Raw genomic sequence first — 19,133 nt, forward strand, 5'->3', positions numbered from 1 at the left:
CCATTCTCTTCACTAATGACGAAGCCCTATCGCTCTCTGCTCTGAAATCTCTCTGACATTTACTTGGGGAAACACTTTAACTATGAATCATCGGGCAACAGCAGCCAGCAGCTTCCTCCTTCCTTGAGCCGATGAACCAGTGAAGCTGCGAGTAGTCTGTTGGTAAGTGCGTAAATTGGATGTTCGTAACCCGGGGACTGCCTGTATTGTGAACAGTTTTGGGCTTCTTGTTTAAGAAAAGATGTCCTGACATTGAAGAGAGTTCAGGAGAGGTTCAGAAAGATATTTCCAGGAATCAAAGGGTTATCACCCGAGGAGTGTGTGACAGCCCTTGGTCTGAACTTCTTTTCCCTCTAGTTTTAGACTCCTCTACCCTGAGAATAAGACCTTTTGCCTTGGATTTGCACCTCACGCATAAAGTATTGCACCTAGATAGATTTTTTTCAAAAGTAAACTTCATTCAATAAAACTAAAATGGAAAACTGCAAAATCTTTTCATATCCTTGGTGTCGTGTTCATTCTATTATTGAACATTATAATGTTAATCCTCTAATCTGTGACATAGAAATGTGGCTGGTTGTTGTAACTCCCCCCACCCCCCCCCCCCTGTTGTTTGAGGGGCTTCCCCTCCAGTCTCAGCCCCTTGATGCCTGGTAATAGGAGGACTCGACTGCGGTCTTTCTCCAGAAAGCCCTTGCATTGGCTACGCCGAGCCTCAGTGCATCCCCTGTGTTGGCTATAGTGAGCCTCGGTGCGTCCCCCCCGTCCCCCTGCCCCATCGGCTGCACTGAGCCTCAGTGCGTTTCCCCCACCCGTCAGCTGCACCGAGTAAGTCGGCAACATTCCCTCACTGGCTTCTCACGGTGCTGGAAGATCAATGTATGGGTCTAAGGAAAGACTTGCATGGTGAATAGTGGGGACCTGTAGAGTGTTGTAGAACAGAGACCTGGGGGTATCAATGCATAGAACCCTGGGAGGCAGGGTGTTGAAGGTGTTTTGCATGGTCGAGGAGTGGAATAGAAGCCATACACAATCTGCTGTAGGAGCTCAAACGTGCACCTCCAGTCTCCTTTGTGTCAGCAATTGAGGCCTCGTGTTACAACGGTACAGAACTTTGTGTTTTGTGAACCATTCTGGGCACTTGGACATAGGAATTAAGAGACCCAGAAAAGATATATGACCGGGTTACTGGAGTGGCAGGGTTGAATTACAACGAAAGGCTGAATAGGCTCGGACTCTCCTCCCTGAAGTATTGAAGGATGAGGAGGAGGTACATTTAGAGGTTAATAAAATCAAGGTGCATAGATGAGGTTAAATAGTTTATCTTTTTTTCCCCCCAGGATAGGGGAGTGCATGGATTTGAGGTTAGAGGGGAAAGATTTAAAAGAGTAGGGCCTTTCCACCCCCCACCACCTGTAAGTAATTGGAATAAGCTGCGTGAGGGTGGTAGAGATGTATACAATTGCAAAACATTTAGACAGGTATGTGAATAGGAAAGCGATGAGCTATATTAGCAAAGATGGAAGCTAGCAGTGTTTGGTCTTGCTGTCTGAAGCTAGTTCACTGAAATGACTGCTGCTACTTGTCTTTGACAAATTCTGCCTTTCAGGTGGATGGTGATGAATGTCCTTTCATACTCTAAGTAAGCAGCCGGTTTGAAGCAGGGTTCATTTGCACTATTTGGATTTGCAGAACTTTGTAGAATTGATTTTCATGTAAGATAAAGTGGTTTAAAATCTGACTGGTCTTCATTGTTCTATAACCGAGGATAAAGTGAGGATTAACTTGGTGCTCTGGAGGCTTTTGTGCCACTTTGCATAAGAGGGAGATTGTGTTTCAGCAGTGTGTGTTGTGTGTAATGAGTTTTTAGGTGTGTGTGTGTTTCTGATCTAAAAACACAGAAATGCTGGACGAACTCAGCAGGTCTCATAACATCCATAGGAGCTTGAAGAGGGGACTGTGTCCTCCTTCAAGCTCCACTGTGATGCCTACCCTGAAGAAGTTCTCCTCCATACCTTGAAGAAGGGTTCATGCCCAAAACATTGGCTATACTGTACAGTATATTTTTACCTCACCTGGATGCTGTGAGACCTGCCGAGTGCTCCTAACATTTTTGTGTTTTTACAACAATTGTAGCATCTGTAGACTTTAATTTTTCACCTTGTTACTCTCTGTTCTAATTTGATAGTTGGCAGGTTAGGCTACAATTTCAGAGATTGGCATTCATTTTTACAGTGGTAAACTTATCAGAAACTTTTAGAACCGTAGATCACTACAGCATAGGACCAAGCCCTTTGTCCCATCTAGTACGTACTAAATTATCATTCTGCCAAGTCCAGATGACCTGCACCCGGCCCATAGCCCTCCGTACCCCTTTCCATTCACATAGCTATCCATTTAAGTATCAAAATGGAGCCTGCATCCACCACTTCAGCTGGCAGCTCGTTCCATACTCTCACCACTCTCTGCTTAAGGAAGTGCCTGTCAGGATCTCACCTTTCACCCTTAACCCATGTGCTCTAGTTCTTGTCTCACGCAACCTCTGGAAAATGCCTGCTTGCATTTATCTGAACTCATAATTTTGTATACCTCTATCAAATCTCCCCTCATTCTCTGGCGCTCCAGTGAATGAAGTCCTAACCTGTTTAACTTTTCCCTGTAACTCAGCTCCTCAAGTTCCAGCAACATCCTTGTAAATTTTCTCTGCACTCTTTCAGTCTTTCCTGTAGTTAGGTGAACATAACTGGACACTCTAGTCTAAATTTGGCCTCACCAAAGTCTTGTGCAACTTCATAACATCCCAACTCCAATGCTTTAATTTATTGAAGGCCAAAATGCCAAAAGCTCTCCTTGTACACCTATCCATCAGTAACACCAGGTAAAAAGGTTGATGACCTGAGAAGGGGAATGGGGGAAAAATAGCAGGCGCTGGAAGTCTGAACTTTAAAAAAAAATATAGTGCTGTACATAATGCAGCAAGTCAGGCAGCTTCTGTGGAAACCAAGACACTGCCCGGCTGGTATTTTTTAAAAATTTTTTACTCTATCTGATGTGCCAACTCGCTCTCTGCTGTATTTCCCTACAAGAATTCAATGTGATTTTTCTGGCCTGAGCCCTTCAGGTTCGAGTAAAGAGCAGGCAGGTATTTGAATGAAAGGAAAAGGGCAGGGGAAGGAGTACAAACCGACAGACATAAGGTGTTAATTGGATATGGAGAGGACACCAGGAGAGAGGTAAGATGAGAATTGATTGGGGGAAGGAGAGGTTTGGCTCTGAACCCAGTGCTGGGGTAGAAGAGACATAGGGAAAGAGGGGGGGGTCTAACAGAAACTGGAGGTTTAATGCCATCCAATTGGAGGGTGCCCAGACAGAAACCATGCAGTCTCAGGGTGCACATACAAACTCAGTGCTGTCTGCCTCAGAGGTTAGGCTCAAAACCAGGGACACTGAGGCAGAACCATAGTCCTGACCCTTCTTCAGTGGAGTAGCCCAGTCTAGGCAGGGGTTACCTGCTTTAGTTCTGACCATCTCTCGGTGAGTATACAAGTTTTTTTTAAAGAGTGCTTAAGAATAGAATTAGGAAGCATTTTGAGGCGTTCTACAGTTCTGTTTTTTTTTTTGTTTTTTTTTATAGGTGATCCTGTGTTAAATGAGTGCCTAAAACGTCTACAAGCCCCCCTCTCACATTCCTGTCCCCGTCCCCACAGTGCGTGCTCAGCAACATGCTTTCAGCCATTGTAGGTGGAGGTGTGAGCAGGGCACAGCAACTTCCAACGTCTGACGCTGCCTCCTTTCTCCTGGCCCAAGAGCTATGCATCAGACTTCGAAGCAGGAGGGTGACCAGAGGGCCTGTCCAGAGCAGGCCGTCCCAGCTGCAAGCTGCCCCACCATCCCAGGGAGTGGGGGACCAACACCTGTCCATGTCTGAGGGTGCCCCCCGTCTCTTGGTGCAGGAGCTTCCGAACAAGAGACTGAGCAGGTCGTCGGCCCAGAGCAAGTCGCACAGCACAGTGCCCCAGACCCAAACCTGCTATCTCAAAACCAGTGGGAGGGCAGTCCGGAAACTGAACTACCGCAAGGTAGCAAACCTGGGACTGGCTGGATCACCAGGTATCGAGAGCAAGCGACGGAGCAGCAGACCCAGGGAGAGCGAGCTTCTGGCCGATGGCGAAGGAAGGTCTGAGCCCAGTGTTAGTCGCAGGAAGCGAGCAAGTGGAAAGTTGTCCTGGGATGTCGGATTGGAGCCGAGGAAGAGAGCAAAGGCTGTAGGCAGGAGCTACTCTATGGCCCAGCGGAGTGAGCCCCATTCATTTGTGAGCCCAGGCAGTCACCAGGTGAGAACCGCACTCCAGCTGTGGTGAGATTTAAATCAGAAAGTCTGGGGTCAAGTGCAATGCACAAACATACTGGAGAAACTCAGCAGGTCACACAGCATCCAGAGGGAGTAAAGGTAAACCAATGCTTCAGGCCTGAGACCTGACCTGTGTCACGTCTAAGAAAAGCAGAGAGATGTCTGAATAAAAAGATGGTGGGAGGAGCCTAGGTAAGAGGTGGACACAGGTGGGAGGCTAGAGAGAGAGAGAGATCAGATACTATTATAGAGAGTAAATGTGAGTAGGCTCTTTCCACTTGGGTGGGGAGAGAAAATGCAAGCAATTATGGCTTTAGGGTGAAAGGAGAAAGGTTTTGGGGGACCATTAGAGAGAATCTCTTCATTTGGACTGGTGTGAATATGGAACGAGTAATAAATGCGGGCTCACGCTTATGTTTCAAGAATAAATTGGATAGATACATGGATGGAGAGATCTGGAGGGTTATGGAATGGGTGCAGGACAGTGGGACTAGCGGAATGATGTTTCGGCACAGACTAAAGGGCCGAATGGCCTGTTTTCTGTGCTGTAGTGCTCTATTGTCATGTAATAAAACAGAAATATCCTGTTACATGAAATTGCCTGTAGTCTGCCATAAGGAGACAAAGATCTCCATTAGCATTACAGTCAGAGAAAGAGTCACTGAGTGTCCGTGGATTCGCCCCCAGTGCTGCTGCAGCAGCCACCCAAGACCCTAGTTCAGTTCAAACCATCGGCAACCCAAGACCCTAGTTCAGTTCAAACCATCGGCAACCCAAGCCCAGATCCAAACCTCTGACACCATGAGGAAGCCTTCAGTGCCCGGGACCCTTTGGGAACCCTTCTTGCCCTCAGCATCCTCTCGAATCTTGATTCTGATATCCAGTTCTCATGAAGCTGAGAAGGGAAAGCAGAGGGTAGCTCTCTTCTTCCTTCCCACCTTGCCTGTTAGCTCGTGCTTTTACCCCTTCTTCTACCTCCCTCTTCTCCCATTCCCCCCCATTCTGGTGCCTGCCTGTTTTTTATTGCATCTGATGAAGAGACCAGGCCCAAAGTGTCAGTTTCCCTTTAATATTTTAAAGGCACAGTTAGCTTAGTGGTTAGAGCAATGCTGTTGCAGCGCCAGCTATCGGAACTGGGGATTGAATCCAGCGCTATCTGTAAGGAGTTTGTCTATTCTCCCCGTGTCCGTGTGGGTTTTCCCGGGGGCTCCAGTTTAATCTCAATATTTGAAATGTACCAGGAGTTGTAGGTTAATTGGGTGTAATTTAGCAGCACGGTCTCACGGGCCGAAAGGGCCTGTTACCGTGCTGTATGTCTAAAATTTAATAAATTAAAATTTACAGATGCAGCATGGTTACAGGCCTTTCCAGCCCACTAGCCTGCACTGCCAAATTAACCTATATGTCTTTGAAATGTGGGAGGAAACCAGAGCACCTGGAAGAAACCCACTCAGGTCATGGGGAGAACGTACAAACTCTTTACATGCAGCGCCAGATTCAAACCCGGGTGCTGGTGTTGTAATAGCCTGATGCTCTCCACTGTGCTAACCGTGCCACCTTTCCTACAGATGTTGCGTAACTTACTGAGTTTCTCCGGCACTATACAAGGTGCAGTGATTAAAAACAGTGGGTCCTTGGCCATGCCAATCTTTCAGCTTTTTATATCTGGGAGGCCATAGACCACGGACTGAGTTCTCTCAGCCAGTGCTCGCTGCCTTTTGGCTCCACCAGTATCCTTTAGCACAAAAGCTGACCTCCTGAAAGGTGAGGACATGGATTCAGCATAAAAAGCAGGATCTGATCAGGCTGCATAAAGAAAAATTTTCAGAGATTTCTTGCTCTCCAATTCCTTTACTGGGGGAACTCCTAATTAAAGTTAGGCCCTTCTCTTTTCTCCGATCACTGCCTATAGAAAATGGGAATGAACGTTGAATGTGAACAACTCGAAATAGTGTTGGTCTGATGTTATTACTGTGCTCTATCTCTTAGATTTATTATCTTTGCCCAGTATACCAGCACCCAATTGAATTGCGCTGTGCTCTGGTTTTGACTTGCACCTACAGCCTTCAGGATGAACAGAAGATGTAATTTGAACAACCTTTGTCCATGAAATGTGCCTCCTAATTTTATTCCCGAGTCCCTGCTCTCCTTCTAAGATCAGAGGATATAGACAGAATGCAGAGTTGGGCAGAAAAGTGGCAGATGGAGTGCACTCTGGATAAGTGTGAGGTGATGCATTTGGGAAGGACCAACAAGAAGGCTACAGGGTTAATGGTTGGTTTAACAGTGTGGATGAACAGAGCAACCTTGCAGTTCAAATCCATACATCCCTCAAGGTCACATCAAACAGGTCGATAGGATATTTAAAAAGGCTATAGATGCTGGGTTTCATTAATAGGGGGACTGAATTCAAGAGTAGGGAGGTCATGTTGTAACTCTACAAATCTCTGGTGAGACCACACTTGAGTATTGTGTTCAGTTCTGGTCACCTCATTATAAGAAGGATGTGGAAGTTATTGAGAGGGTGCAGAGGAGATTTACCAGGATGTTGCCTGGATTTGAAAATAAGTTTTATAAGGCAAGGTTAGCAGAGCTGGGACTTTTCTCTTTGGAGTGTAGAAGGATGAGAGGAATCTTGATAGAGGTCAATAAGTTTGAGCGGCATAGGTAGGGTGGACAGCCAGCGCCTGTTTCCCAGGCCAAGATCAGCAAACACTACAGGACATCTGTACAAAGTGATGGGAGGGATGTTTAGGGGAGACATCAGGGGTAAGTCTTTTACACAGAGAGTTGTGGCTGCCTGGAATGCCTTGCCGAGGATAGTGGTGGAGGCTGAAACATTGGGGATATTTAAGAGATGCATAGAAAAATATAGAGTATGGAGTAGAGTGGGTTTAGCACTTTATTTGCTGTAGAGTTCTTTGTTCTGTCAATCCACCATGCAAGTTCTACAGATGGCTTTTTAATTAACTTACTAAAGTGGAGTCTTTGAGGCCAGTTTGGTAATCTCTTTAATCCCGTGTCTTAGTGTCATTCTGATGAACCTCTCTGACCAATGCATCTTATCGGAGTGTGCACTCCATCTGAGATGAAGCCATGTACTCTTTCCCTGAGTGCTGGTTATGACTGTGTCAGTTTTGCCGTTCAAAACAAAATGAAGCCGGCAATGAAAGTGAAGGAAAAGGAGAAAGTGCTGGAAATACTTGTTGAATCAGGCCATATCCATTGAAAGGGTTGTTGCAGATGGCTTCAGGTTGATGAACCTTTGTCAGAAGCAGGAGGTTCTGCAGTTTCCCCCCACTCTGCGCACAAGAGCATCCATATTCTGTCACTTCATTATAATTCCTAATATCCCATTGTCCAGAGAGTTAAGTGGTCACCATTACGCTGTTACAGCACCAGTGACTCTGGGTATGAATCCAGCGCTGGCGGTAAGGAGTTTGTATGTTCTACCCATGACTGGGTGGGGTCCCACTGGGTGCTCTGGTTTCCTTCCCCATTCTAATGGGTGTATTTGGGTGGTGGGAGTTGTGGGACAGAAGGGCTTGTATATCGTGCTGCATAACTGTATAAGCCTCAGGTACTTGGCACTCCCCCATCCTCTACAGTGAACTCCTGTACAGTTTGACCTGCCTCATTTACACAAGTCCTTGAGCTTCCTGCCACTCCTGGACACTACTCTTCAATATCTAGGTAGAACCTTGGGTTTTCAGATTTGTCCCTTCTTAGGATTTGCTTTTCAAGGTTTAGAAGGAGTATCTTCCCCTTGCAAAGCTGATTTTTGTTTTGGCCAGACCCCTTTTTGTCACCTTTGCTTGAAAGAAATGGCACAGGGTTATAGCAGAGTTGTTTGTGATAATTGACTGGTCTCGTGTGGTGCGAGTCCTTTGACCACATTCGCCTACAGCCTACGTGGGGTCCTTGCCTAGAGTCACCAACACCCCGCCGCCTGTGATTTCTTCAGCCTCAGAGCCCTTCACTGATCCAAATGGGTGGTACTTTGATTGGCAGACATCGGTGAGCAGAGTGCCACAGAAGTTGGTACTGGGCCCGCAACTGTGCACGATGTATATTAACAATTTGGAAGTGAGGACTGGGTCTAGCATATCAAAGTTTGCAGATAACACTAAATTGAGTGTAAAAGCAAATGATGCAGAGAGTACATGGGGGTTGTTGGGTTCAGTGGGTTGGTGAGGGTCTGGCAGATGGAGTACAATGTTTGTAAATGTGAGACCATTTTGAAAGATTGCAGCATGCTGTTGTGCAGAGGGACTTAGAAGTGCTTGTACATGAATTGCAAAAGGTGGGTTTGCAGGTGTAGCAGGTAAGTCAGTAAGGCCAAATGGGGTGTTGTCCTTCATTTCTGGAGGGGTTGAATTTGGGAGCAGGAAGGTTCTGCTGCAACTGTACAAAGTACTGGTGAGACTGCACCTGGAGCACTGTGTGCAGTTCTGGTCTCCTGACTTGAGGAAAGATACTGGCCTTGAAGGCGGTACAGAGGAGGTTCACCAGGTTAGTTCCAGTGATGATGGTTGGGAAGGGACTTTCTCAAAACATACAAAATCTTGAAAGAAGTAGATAAAATGGAGGCAAGAAAGTTGTTTCCACATGTAGGGGAGACTCAAATCAGGGATATAACCTCAAGATTTGTGAGGTACATTTACAACAGAGCTGAGGAGGAACTGCATCTCCGAGTGGTGAATCTGTGGAATTCTCTGCTCAAGGAAGCAATGGAGCCTGCCTTATTAAATGTACTTAAGACTCAGATAAGTAGATTTTTGCACAGAAGAGGAATTTGGGATTATGGAAAAAAGACCGGTAGATGGAGCTGAGTTCACAGACCTCGATCAACCACGAATTTATTGAGTGGCAGAGCATGCTTGTCAGGCCGCATTCTGTTTCTTGTATCCCCTGTGCTTGTTTCACGTACAGAGGTTGATCGTCTCTGAGATGCACGTCGTAAATCTCGAGTATGTTCTAGTTTGCTGATGACATCACAGTTGTCGGTGGAATCACTAACGGCTTACAGGAGGGAGATAGAGCGGCTTGTTGAGTGGTGTCACACTAACAACCTTGCGTTCAGCGTTAGCAAAACCACAGAGATAATTGTGGACTTCAGGAGAAAGTTAGGGGAACACAACCCAATCCTCATCGAGGACCCAGTAGTTTAGAGGGTCAAGAACTTCAAATTCCTGGGTGTCAACATTTCTGAGGATGTATCCTGGAGCCTCCATGTTGATGCAATCACAAAGAAGGCTCACCAGCAGCTATCCTTTATTGAGGTGTCTGAGGAGATTTGGTATCTCACCAAAGACTCTAGTAAATAGGTGCAGGAGCAGGCCATTTGGCCCTTCGAGCCAACATTGCCATTCACTGTGATCATAGCTGATCATCCACAATCAATACCCTGTTCCTGCCTTCTCCCCATATCCCCTGACTCCATTATCTTTAGGAGCTCTAACTTTCTTGATAGCATCCAGAGAATTGGCCTCCACTGCCTTCTGAGGCAGAGCATTCCACAGATCCACAACTCTCTGGGTGAAAAATGTTTTCCTCAACTCCGTTCTAAATGGCCTTAAACTGTGGTCTCTGGTTCTGGACTTCCCTAACATTGGGAACATGTTTCCTGCCTCTAATGCGTTCAATCTCATATTATATGTTTCAGTCAGGTTCCCTCTCATCCTTGCAACTTCCAGTGTAAACAAGCCCAGTCGCTCCACTCTTTCAACATGTGACAGTCCTTGCATTCCAAGAACCAATCTTATGCACCTACACTGCACTCCCTCAACAGCAAGAATGACCTTCCTCAAAATTGGAGACCAAAACTGCACACAATACTCCAGGTGTGGTCTCACCAGGGTCCTGTACAACTGCAGAAGGATCTCTTTGCTCCTTTACTTAACTCCTCTTGTTATGAAGGCCAATACACCATTAGCTTTCTTCACTGCCTGCTCTACCTGCATGCTTACTTTCAGTGACTGATGGAAATGGACACCTAGATCTTGTTGTACTTCCCCTTTTCCTAACTTGACACCATTCATACAGTAATCTGTCTTCCTGTTCTTGCCACCAAGAAAACCTCCACAGGTGTACCCTGGAGAGTATTCTGGCTGGTTGCATCACTGCCAAGAATAAATTCCAGAGGGTTGTTAACTTGGCCTGAGATATCGCAGGCACCAGACTTCACTCCATTGAGGACATCTACATGAGGTGGTGTCTTAAAAAAGCAGCCTCTGTCCTCAAATACCCCACCACCCAGGCCATGCCCTCTTCATTCTGCTACTATCAGGGGGAAAATGTACAGAAGCCTGAAGGCAAGCATCCAGTGGCACAGGGACAGCTTCTTCCCCACTCCCATCAGATTCCTGAATAATCAATGAACCAAAGACACCGCCTCATTTTTCATGCACCATAACTTTTTTTTATAGTATCTTAAGATGGTTATAATATGTATGTTTGCACTATGATGCTGCAAAAAACACAGAATTTCCAGACAATAAATTCTGATTCTGAAATTGAGCCTGCATTCACCACTTCAGCTGGAAGCTTGTTCCACACTCACACCACTCTGAGAAGAAGTTCCCCATCATGTTCTCCATGTACTGTTCCCCTTTCACTCTTAATCAATGTCATCTGGTTTGTATCTCCTACCCTTAGTGGAAAAAGCCTACCTATATTTTCTCGGTCTATCCCCCTCATGATTTTTAAATATCTCTTTCAATTCTCCTCTCATTCTTTTATGCTTCAGGGAATAAAGTCCTAACCTGCTTAACCTTTCCCTGTAACTCCATTCCAGAAGTCCAGGCAACATCCTAGTAAATCTTCTCTGCACTCTTTCTATCTGTCTTATAATTAAGTGACCAAAACTGTGCACAATACTCCAAATTTGGCCTCACCAAAGTCTTATACAAACTTTAACATAACATTCTTTGATTTATGAAGGCCAATGTGCCAAAAGCACTCTTTACAACCCTATCCATCTGTGACACCACTTTCAGGGAATTATGTATCTATTCCCAGATCCCTCTGTTCGACCATACTCCGCAGTGCCCGACCATTCACCGTGTATGTCCTTCCAAGATGCAACACCTCACACTTGTCTGCACTAAATTCTATCTGCCGTTTTTCAGCCCATTTTTGCAGCTGGTCCAGATCCCTCCGCAAACTTTGAAAACCTTCTTCTCTGTCCACAACACCTCCAACCTTTGAGCCATCTGCAAACTTGCTGATCCAATTTATTACATGATCATCCAGATCATTGATGTAGATGACAAACAACAATGGTGCTGGCACTAATCCCTGAGGCACACCTTTAATCACACCTCTAAAGTAATCATCCACCACTACCTCTCTACTGCCATCCAGCTATTGTCAAATCCAGTTCACTACACCTTCCTGAATACCGAGCGTCTGAACCTTCCTGACTAACATCCCATGTGGAATGTATCAAAGGCCTGACTAAAGTCCATTGTAAACATCATCCATAGCCTTTCCTTTGTCAACCTTCCTGGTAACCCCCTCAGAAAAACTATAAGATTGGTTAAACATGACCAGCCACACACACAGACATATTGACTATCCCTAATCATTCCTTGGCAATCCAAATAATTGTCATCCGATCTCTTAGAACAGCTTCCAATAATTTAACTACTGGCATCAGGCTCACTGGTCTATAATTTCCAGGGTTACTTTTGGAGCCTTTTTTTTAAACCATAGAACAACGTGGGCTACCCTCCAATCTTCTGGCACCACACCTGTGGCCAAGGACATTTTAAATATCTCTGCCAGAGGCCACGCAATTTTGAAACTCGTCTCCCTCAAGGCAAAAGAGAATATCTTGTCAGGCCCTGGGGACTTATCCAGGCTTATTTGCTTTAAGACAGCAAGCATGTGCTTCTCTGAGTCCATGACCTCATTGTTTGTTTTCCTTACTTTCCAAGACTCTGCCAGTTTCCTGAGTGAATACTGATAGAAAAAAAACATTTAAGATCTCTCCCATCTCTTGGTTCCATACAGAGCCAACCACTGTGATCTTCAAGGGGCCCAATTTTGTCCCTTACTATCCTTTTGCTCTTAATATACCTATAGAAATCTTTAGGATTTTCCTTCACATTGACTGGCAAAGCAACCTTGTGCCTTCTTTTAGTCTTCCTGATTTCTTGAGGTTTTTCTTGCAATTTTTATACTCCTCAAGATCCTCGTTAGAGGGGGGGTGGGGGGGTGGTTTGGGAGGAAAGGGGGGGGGGGAGAAAAAGTCACTGTATATGTGTGAAAAAGAAATTGTGTATATCATGGCTAATGTGATTTATGGTGTGAAAAATAAAAAAAATTTAAAAAAAAAAAAAAAAAAAAAAAAAAAAAAAAAAGATCCTCGTTTGCTTCATTTTGCCTATACCTACTAAACACCTCTCTCTTCTGAATCAGATCCCCAATATCCCCCGAAAATCAAGGTTCCTTATTCCTGCGAACCTTGCCTTTAATTCTGATCTGAACATACAAGCTCAGTACTCTCAAAATTTCACCATCCACTCACCTCAAACATCCTTGCCTGAAAACAACTTAGCCCAATCCACACATTCAAGATCCTTTCTCATTTCCTTAAAACTGGCCTCTTTCCAATTTAGAATCTCAACACAAGGCTCAGACTTGTTCTTCTCCATAATTAACTTCAGAATAGTGGGATTATGATGACTGGACCCAAAATGTTCCCCTGCACTTACTTCTGTCACCTGTCCTGTCTCGTTCCCTAATAGAAGATCCAGGAATGCACTTTCTCCCATTAGTACCTCTATATATTGATTTGGAAAACTTTCCTGAACACATTTGACAAACTCCAAGCCATCCAGCCCTTTTATAGTATGGGACTCTCAGTCAATATGTGGAAAGTTAAAATCTCCAATTATCCTGCAACTATCTGCTATCTATTTACAGATTTTCCCATCCAATTCTCATTGGCCTTTGGGGATCTATAATACAACCCCATCAGTGTGATCATACCTTCTTGTTCCTCGGCTCTATCCATATAGAATCAGAATTTATTATCATGAACAAGTCACAAAATTCGCTGTTTTGCAGCAGCATCACACTGAAAACATTCATATTAAGTTCATTTTTCTTCTTCTTCTTTTTCTTTGGCTTGGCTTCGCGGACGAAGATTTATGGAGGGAGTAAATGTCCACGTCAGCTGCAGGCTCGTTTGTGGCTGACAAGTCCGATGCGGGACAGGCAGACACGGTTGCAGCGGTTGCAGGGGAAAATTGGTTGGTTGGGGTTGGGTGTTGGGTTTTTCCTCCTTTGTCTTTTGTCAGTGAGGTGGGCTCTGCGGTCTTCTTCAAAGGAGGTTGCTGCCCGCCGAACTGTGAGGCGCCAAGATGCACGGTTTGAGGCGTTATCAGCCCACTGGCGGTGGTCAATGTGGCAGGCACCAAGAGATTTCTTTCGGCAGTCCTTGTACCTTTTCTTTGGTGCACCTCTGTCACGGTGGCCAGTGGAGAGCTCGCCATGTAAAAAATTAACAGTGCACGAAAAGTGAGGCAGTGTCTGTAGCTCATTGATTATTCAGGAATCTGATGGGAGCAGGGAAGAAGCTGTCCTTGTGCTGGTGAGTACTTGTCTTTAGGCACCTGTACCTCCTTCCTGATGGTAGCAGAGTGAAGAGGGCATAGCATGGGTGGTGGGGATAGAGGCTTCTTTTTTAAGACACCTCACACATCTCATGTCGATGTCCTCGATGGAGTGTAGTCTGGTGCCTGTGATGTCGCAGGCCGAGTTAACAACCCTCTGGAGTTCATTCTTCTCCTGAGATTTGGCACCTCCATACCAGGCAGTGATGCAACCAGCCAGAATGCTCTCCACGGAACACCTGTAGAATTTTTCAAGAGTCTTTGATGGCATACTGAATCACCTCAAACACTTCATAAAGTATAGCTGCTGGGAGGGCTTCGTGATTCCATCAACATGGAGGCTCCAGGACAGATCCTCAGAGATGTTGACACCCAAGAATTTGAAGTTCTTGACCCTCTCCCCTATGAATCCTCAATGAGGACTGGGTTCTCCCTCCTGAAGTCCACAATCATCTCCTTGGCTTTGCTAACACTGAGTGCAAGGTTGTTGATGTGACACCACTCAGCAAGCTGATCTATCTCCCTCCTGTTCGCTTCCTCATTGCTGTTTGTAATTTTGCTGTCAATCGTGGTGTCATCAGCAAATTTGTAGATAGCACTGGAATTGTTCCTGGCCCTCCCAGTTGTGGGTATATAATGAGTAGAGCAGTGGGCTAAGCATGCATCCTTGGGGTGCACCTGAGTTGATAATCAGTGAGGAGGAGACGTTGCTTCCAAGTCATACTGACCGTGGTCTTCCAATGAGTAAGTCAAGGATCCAGTTGCAGAGAGGGTTACAAAGGCCCAGGGTTTGTAGCTTCTTGACTAGCACTGAGGGAATAATGGTATTGAAGGCTGAGCTGTAGCCATACATATGAGTTGCTGTTTTCAAGGAGATCCATAGTTTAGTGGAGAGCCAGCGATATTGCATCTGTCGTAGAGCAATTGTAAAGATGGGTGAATTGCAGTGGGTCTGGATCTTTGCCTAGGTGTGTGTTAATTCTGGCCATGACCAGCCTCTTGAGGCATTTCATCACAGTAGAAGTTAGTGCTACTGGGCGATAGTTGTTGACGCAGCTCCCACTACTCTTCTTGGGCACCGGAATGATTAATGCCCTTTTGAAGCAGGTGGGAACCTCTGACTGCAACAATGAGAGGTTGAAAATGTCCATGAACAGTCCAGCTAGTTGGTTAATGCAGAGTTTCAGTACCCTGCCAGGTACACCGCCAGTGCCTCAGTAGACGAGCCTTCTGGGTCTATCCTGCCTGACCATGGCTGTGATATTTTCCTTGACGAGCAATGCCACTCCTTCTTTCATTCCCCTCCCCACCCCCCGCGCCCCCAAATCTATCACGTCTGAAGCAATGGAAGCCAGGAACATTGAGCTGCCAGTCCTGCCCCTCCTGCAACCAAGTTTTATCATTGGTCACAATGTCATAATTCCACATGCCAATCCACTCTCTAAGCTTGTTGAAATGAAATAGATCCACTTAAGAGCAGTTCCACCACGTACAATCCGTTGACTTCTCACGTTACATGTAGTTATTACAGTGGGGAAAAAAGTGGTGTCTCAGGAGTGCAGACGGCCCGTTTTGTGGTGTTGGAGCAGTGTAGATGGGTGTTTGGTCAGCAGGACAAGGCAGGTGAGGGGTCAGTCTGGCAGTGGGGGTCTGATCACCAGAGAGGGGTTACCAGACTGGCAGTCATTGGTCACAGGAGTAGATGTTAATGCCATGCAGTTGGAGGGTGGTCAGGCAGAGTATGAGGTCAGAGGTGGGAGGGTGGAAGAGAAAACGAAGTGATGGGAAGGGCTAGTCTCAGAAGGGGATGGGGAGACCAAGGGGAGGGGTTTTAACAGAAGCTGGAGGAGAGTCGGAACTGATAGATATGTCTGTGGTTTTCTGCTTCTGCAAGTCAAATGTCCCTGCTGTCAAGAAGTGCTTGTCGTGTTCCTTGATACAGCAGGCCAAGTAAAATGTCCTCTCCGATCTTGGTTAATATAAACCAGCTCCAAATGCAGCACCTGGTGGATTTTTCAAAGGAACCACAAGCCCAAGTATTGTTGTCTTTGAAGACCCTGTTCATGAAAAAGCTGAAGTGAGACAAGCCACAGAGTGCTGGACGAACTCGTCTGTGCAAAGAGGGAACGGAACATGGATCCTACAGAAATGAAGTGGCTGTTGGAAATGTCGTAGGTCAGGACTGTCATTTGGGAAAACTGGTTCATTTGCAATATCTTGTAGGCATTCATTGAAGGAAAATTGTATCAGTCACCTTGTTTGTTCTTGTGAAGCAATGAGAAGAGTTGTCCAGTGATTCGTACTCAGACAGCAGCAATAGAAAGTAGCTAAGACGGTGTTATATTTATAATAATATTTTTATTATCAATTACTAATAATATAACACTTTAGCTAATTTACCTGAAGTTAACGCCCAACTATGCACTATGTGGGTATGTGGCATATCCCAAACCATTACAGCTCGGGCACAATTCTGAAACGTCAGTTCAAAGTTCAGTCTCAGAAATCCAATGTTGACCCTCAGGCTTTAAATTGAGGCGAAGAAGTAATCATGAAGTAGGTGGGAGAAACGGTGACCAGACTGTGGCAAACTCACAAAATCCTTGTCAAGTTGCTTCTAGAGAAATGTCCTTTTCAGACAAGTGGTAGTCAAAACTCTCCTTTTCTTTGAGTAGGGTAAGCGAAGCCAGTGACTTTCACAAAGCTTCCAGAACCCTTTCATGGGTCAGCCAAAATGGTTGTGATGGGATTTAAACAATTTCCCTTCAAAGTGTCCTTCCCTTTTTGGTCATGGTGAGGTACACTAATTCCCCTTCAAAACTGACCATTCCTTTGGTCACGGTGGGGTACACTCATTCTCCTTACAGGGAGAAATCAGACAACAAAGGGATCAGGCCCCAAACGTTGGTTCCTGCATGTATCTTTGCCATGTAAGGAGCACTGCGTGACCTGCCGAATTTGTCCAGTACTTTTGTTTATTGAAAATATTTTTAAAGTTCTCAGTTTTATGATTTAAAATGTTACTACAAAATAAATCAAAATGGTTTTGGTAAAATGCTTTTAACTAAGTGGTAACATCCTTGAATATCTATGCAAATGATAATGAAGAGCGCAGCGCTCTCACCGCCAGTGACCCTGGTTTGAATCCTGCACTTTCCGTGAAGAGTTGGTGCATTCTCCCTGTGCCTGTCTGGATTTCCTACAGTTGCTCCAGTTTCCTCCCACTGTTCAGAACGTACTGGGGTTATAGATCAATTGTGTGTAATTGGGCACCACACGCTCGTGGCTGGAAGTACATGTTACTCTGCTGTGTATCTTTAAAAAAAGTCTAGCAGATTCTCAGTGATGAGAAATGCAGCAGTTTTTTCCTCCATGTGCAGTGGGGAACCTTGCAGTGAGGAGGTAAAAATTTTGGTTTTCTAACTGATCCCTAATAATCTGGGCAGTATCACCACTCTGCAGCTTGAGAAGAACTAATTTGGGTTTATTCTCCACCTTTCATTAACTTGTGGAGATCCCAATGTGCTCTTCCGAATTGCAACTATAGTGTATGGAGCGTGGCAGTCTGTCTGGGCACAGCAAGGTCCCATGAATGGAATTTAGGGCATGCTCAACAGCAACTGATTGAGGGGTAGATACGCTGGGCCCTCGTGTAGTTCCTCCCCATCCGCGTGTTTCGATTTAGCATCTCATCCTGAAGGGCAGTTATAATCCATGAGGAAAAGGTGTGGGTCTTTGAAGCTGACCTCACAAGTTCTGAACTGGATACCGCGGTCTCTCATTACCTTCCTAATGCACCGCTGTTGTGTGACCACTCCCTGACTTTTAAATCTTCTCTACATCCACAGGCAAACGGTGAAGTGGAGCCCGAAACATGGTCATTGGCCATCAGTGAGTGAGTATCACCCTGTTGTGCATGTGTCTGATCTGACTGCTCAAAGCTCACAAAGGATCGGCCTTGCTGGTTAACTGTGCAAGAACACAGTTTGTCCCACGAGGTGTTAAAATGGTTGGAGTAAACACAATGCTGGTGCAAATCAACAGGTCAAATAGTGTCTTTTATATATCAAAGATAAAAATACATAACCAATGTTTTGGGATTAAGCCCTTCATCAAGGTTGGACATTTATTGATCTGGACTATTGAATATGGGAGTGGAACATAGAACAGTACTGCACAGTACAGGCCTTTCAGTCCAACTATGTAAACCTACCCCACTTCAATCTAATCCTTACGACTTTGCAGCTCATAACCCTCCTTCTCCTCCTTTGTTTAGCAGTTTAATGAAATTGAGGCTGGTCTAAAAATATAGATTTTCTTCATTCTTCCATACTTTTTGGTTATCAAATATCTACCTGTCCTGCATAAAACGCTAATGTCATGTCACATCACTCGACGAGGTCAAAAGGCCCACAGTTTCCTTTTGAGAGAAGTAGTTCATTGCTCTGTCGTGGAAGACCTAGCTCTGAGTATATCCATAACCCAGAACCCCCGACCAACAGAACTGCGTCTACCTGACGTAACGACCCCTTCTAAAGTGTTAACTTAAGTCAAAAAATCCCCTTCAAACTGATTCCAGACATTGCAGCTGTGTTTCATGATATATTCTGGCCTGGATATTATTTCTCCCTCCAAGATTTGTTTAATCTCTGCCGACTGAAATGCTCAAGGTAATCAGGGCCTGCTGCTTAACTAGGCCTCTGTCTAACTTGGGCAGAATACCTGGGTAAAATGGCCACACCATTTCCCCACCTGCCACCCAAAAGCACCCCCCCTTAGTAATTCCATTGCATTCAAGTTTTTGCAGATTTAGAAAAAGCTGTTCAGTTTGGGGGGCAGTGTCGGACATTGTATTTACCCTTTAATGTTGGCAAACACATAGCTGCTCAGTTTGTTAACATCTTTGCAATTTAGTGCTTCTGTTTGTTCTTGCAATACATGATTGTTAAACTTGGGTAGGAATTTTCTGCCCCGTTCAGTTCATTGTTAACACTGAGACTTGGTTGTGGCTCCAACATGACCTCTGAACCCTGCCAGTTTGGATACTTGTTACCTTGATGCATAGATAATGTCCTGGTTAGATATATAAATTGCTTTCAATGCCATGAGTTTTGATGCTTTAACTGACAGTGTATTCTGAGGGGCCCTTGGCTTTGCCT

General features: G+C 45.2%; 1 protein-coding gene across 7 annotated transcripts in view; it reads left to right on the forward strand.

The window, feature by feature from the left end:
• The window catches only part of LOC138761450 (uncharacterized), a 108,902-nt gene that overhangs the window by 58,449 nt on the left and 31,320 nt on the right, over nucleotides 1-19,133 (forward strand). For 5 of the 7 annotated variants that reach the window (XM_069933625.1, XM_069933622.1, XM_069933623.1 and 2 more), the window contains exons 2-3: nucleotides 3,635-4,334; nucleotides 17,823-17,869. In XM_069933625.1, coding sequence (XP_069789726.1) covers nucleotides 3,723-4,334; nucleotides 17,823-17,869 — 659 coding nt within the window. In that variant the 5' untranslated portion in view covers nucleotides 3,635-3,722. The remainder of the gene's footprint in view (nucleotides 1-3,634; nucleotides 4,335-17,822; nucleotides 17,870-19,133) is intronic. The other 2 variants (XM_069933629.1, XM_069933628.1) reach the window with 1 other exon arrangement.

Source organism: Narcine bancroftii, chromosome 4 (assembly GCF_036971445.1).
Source record: "Narcine bancroftii isolate sNarBan1 chromosome 4, sNarBan1.hap1, whole genome shotgun sequence".
Classification (NCBI taxonomy): domain Eukaryota; kingdom Metazoa; phylum Chordata; class Chondrichthyes; order Torpediniformes; family Narcinidae; genus Narcine; species Narcine bancroftii.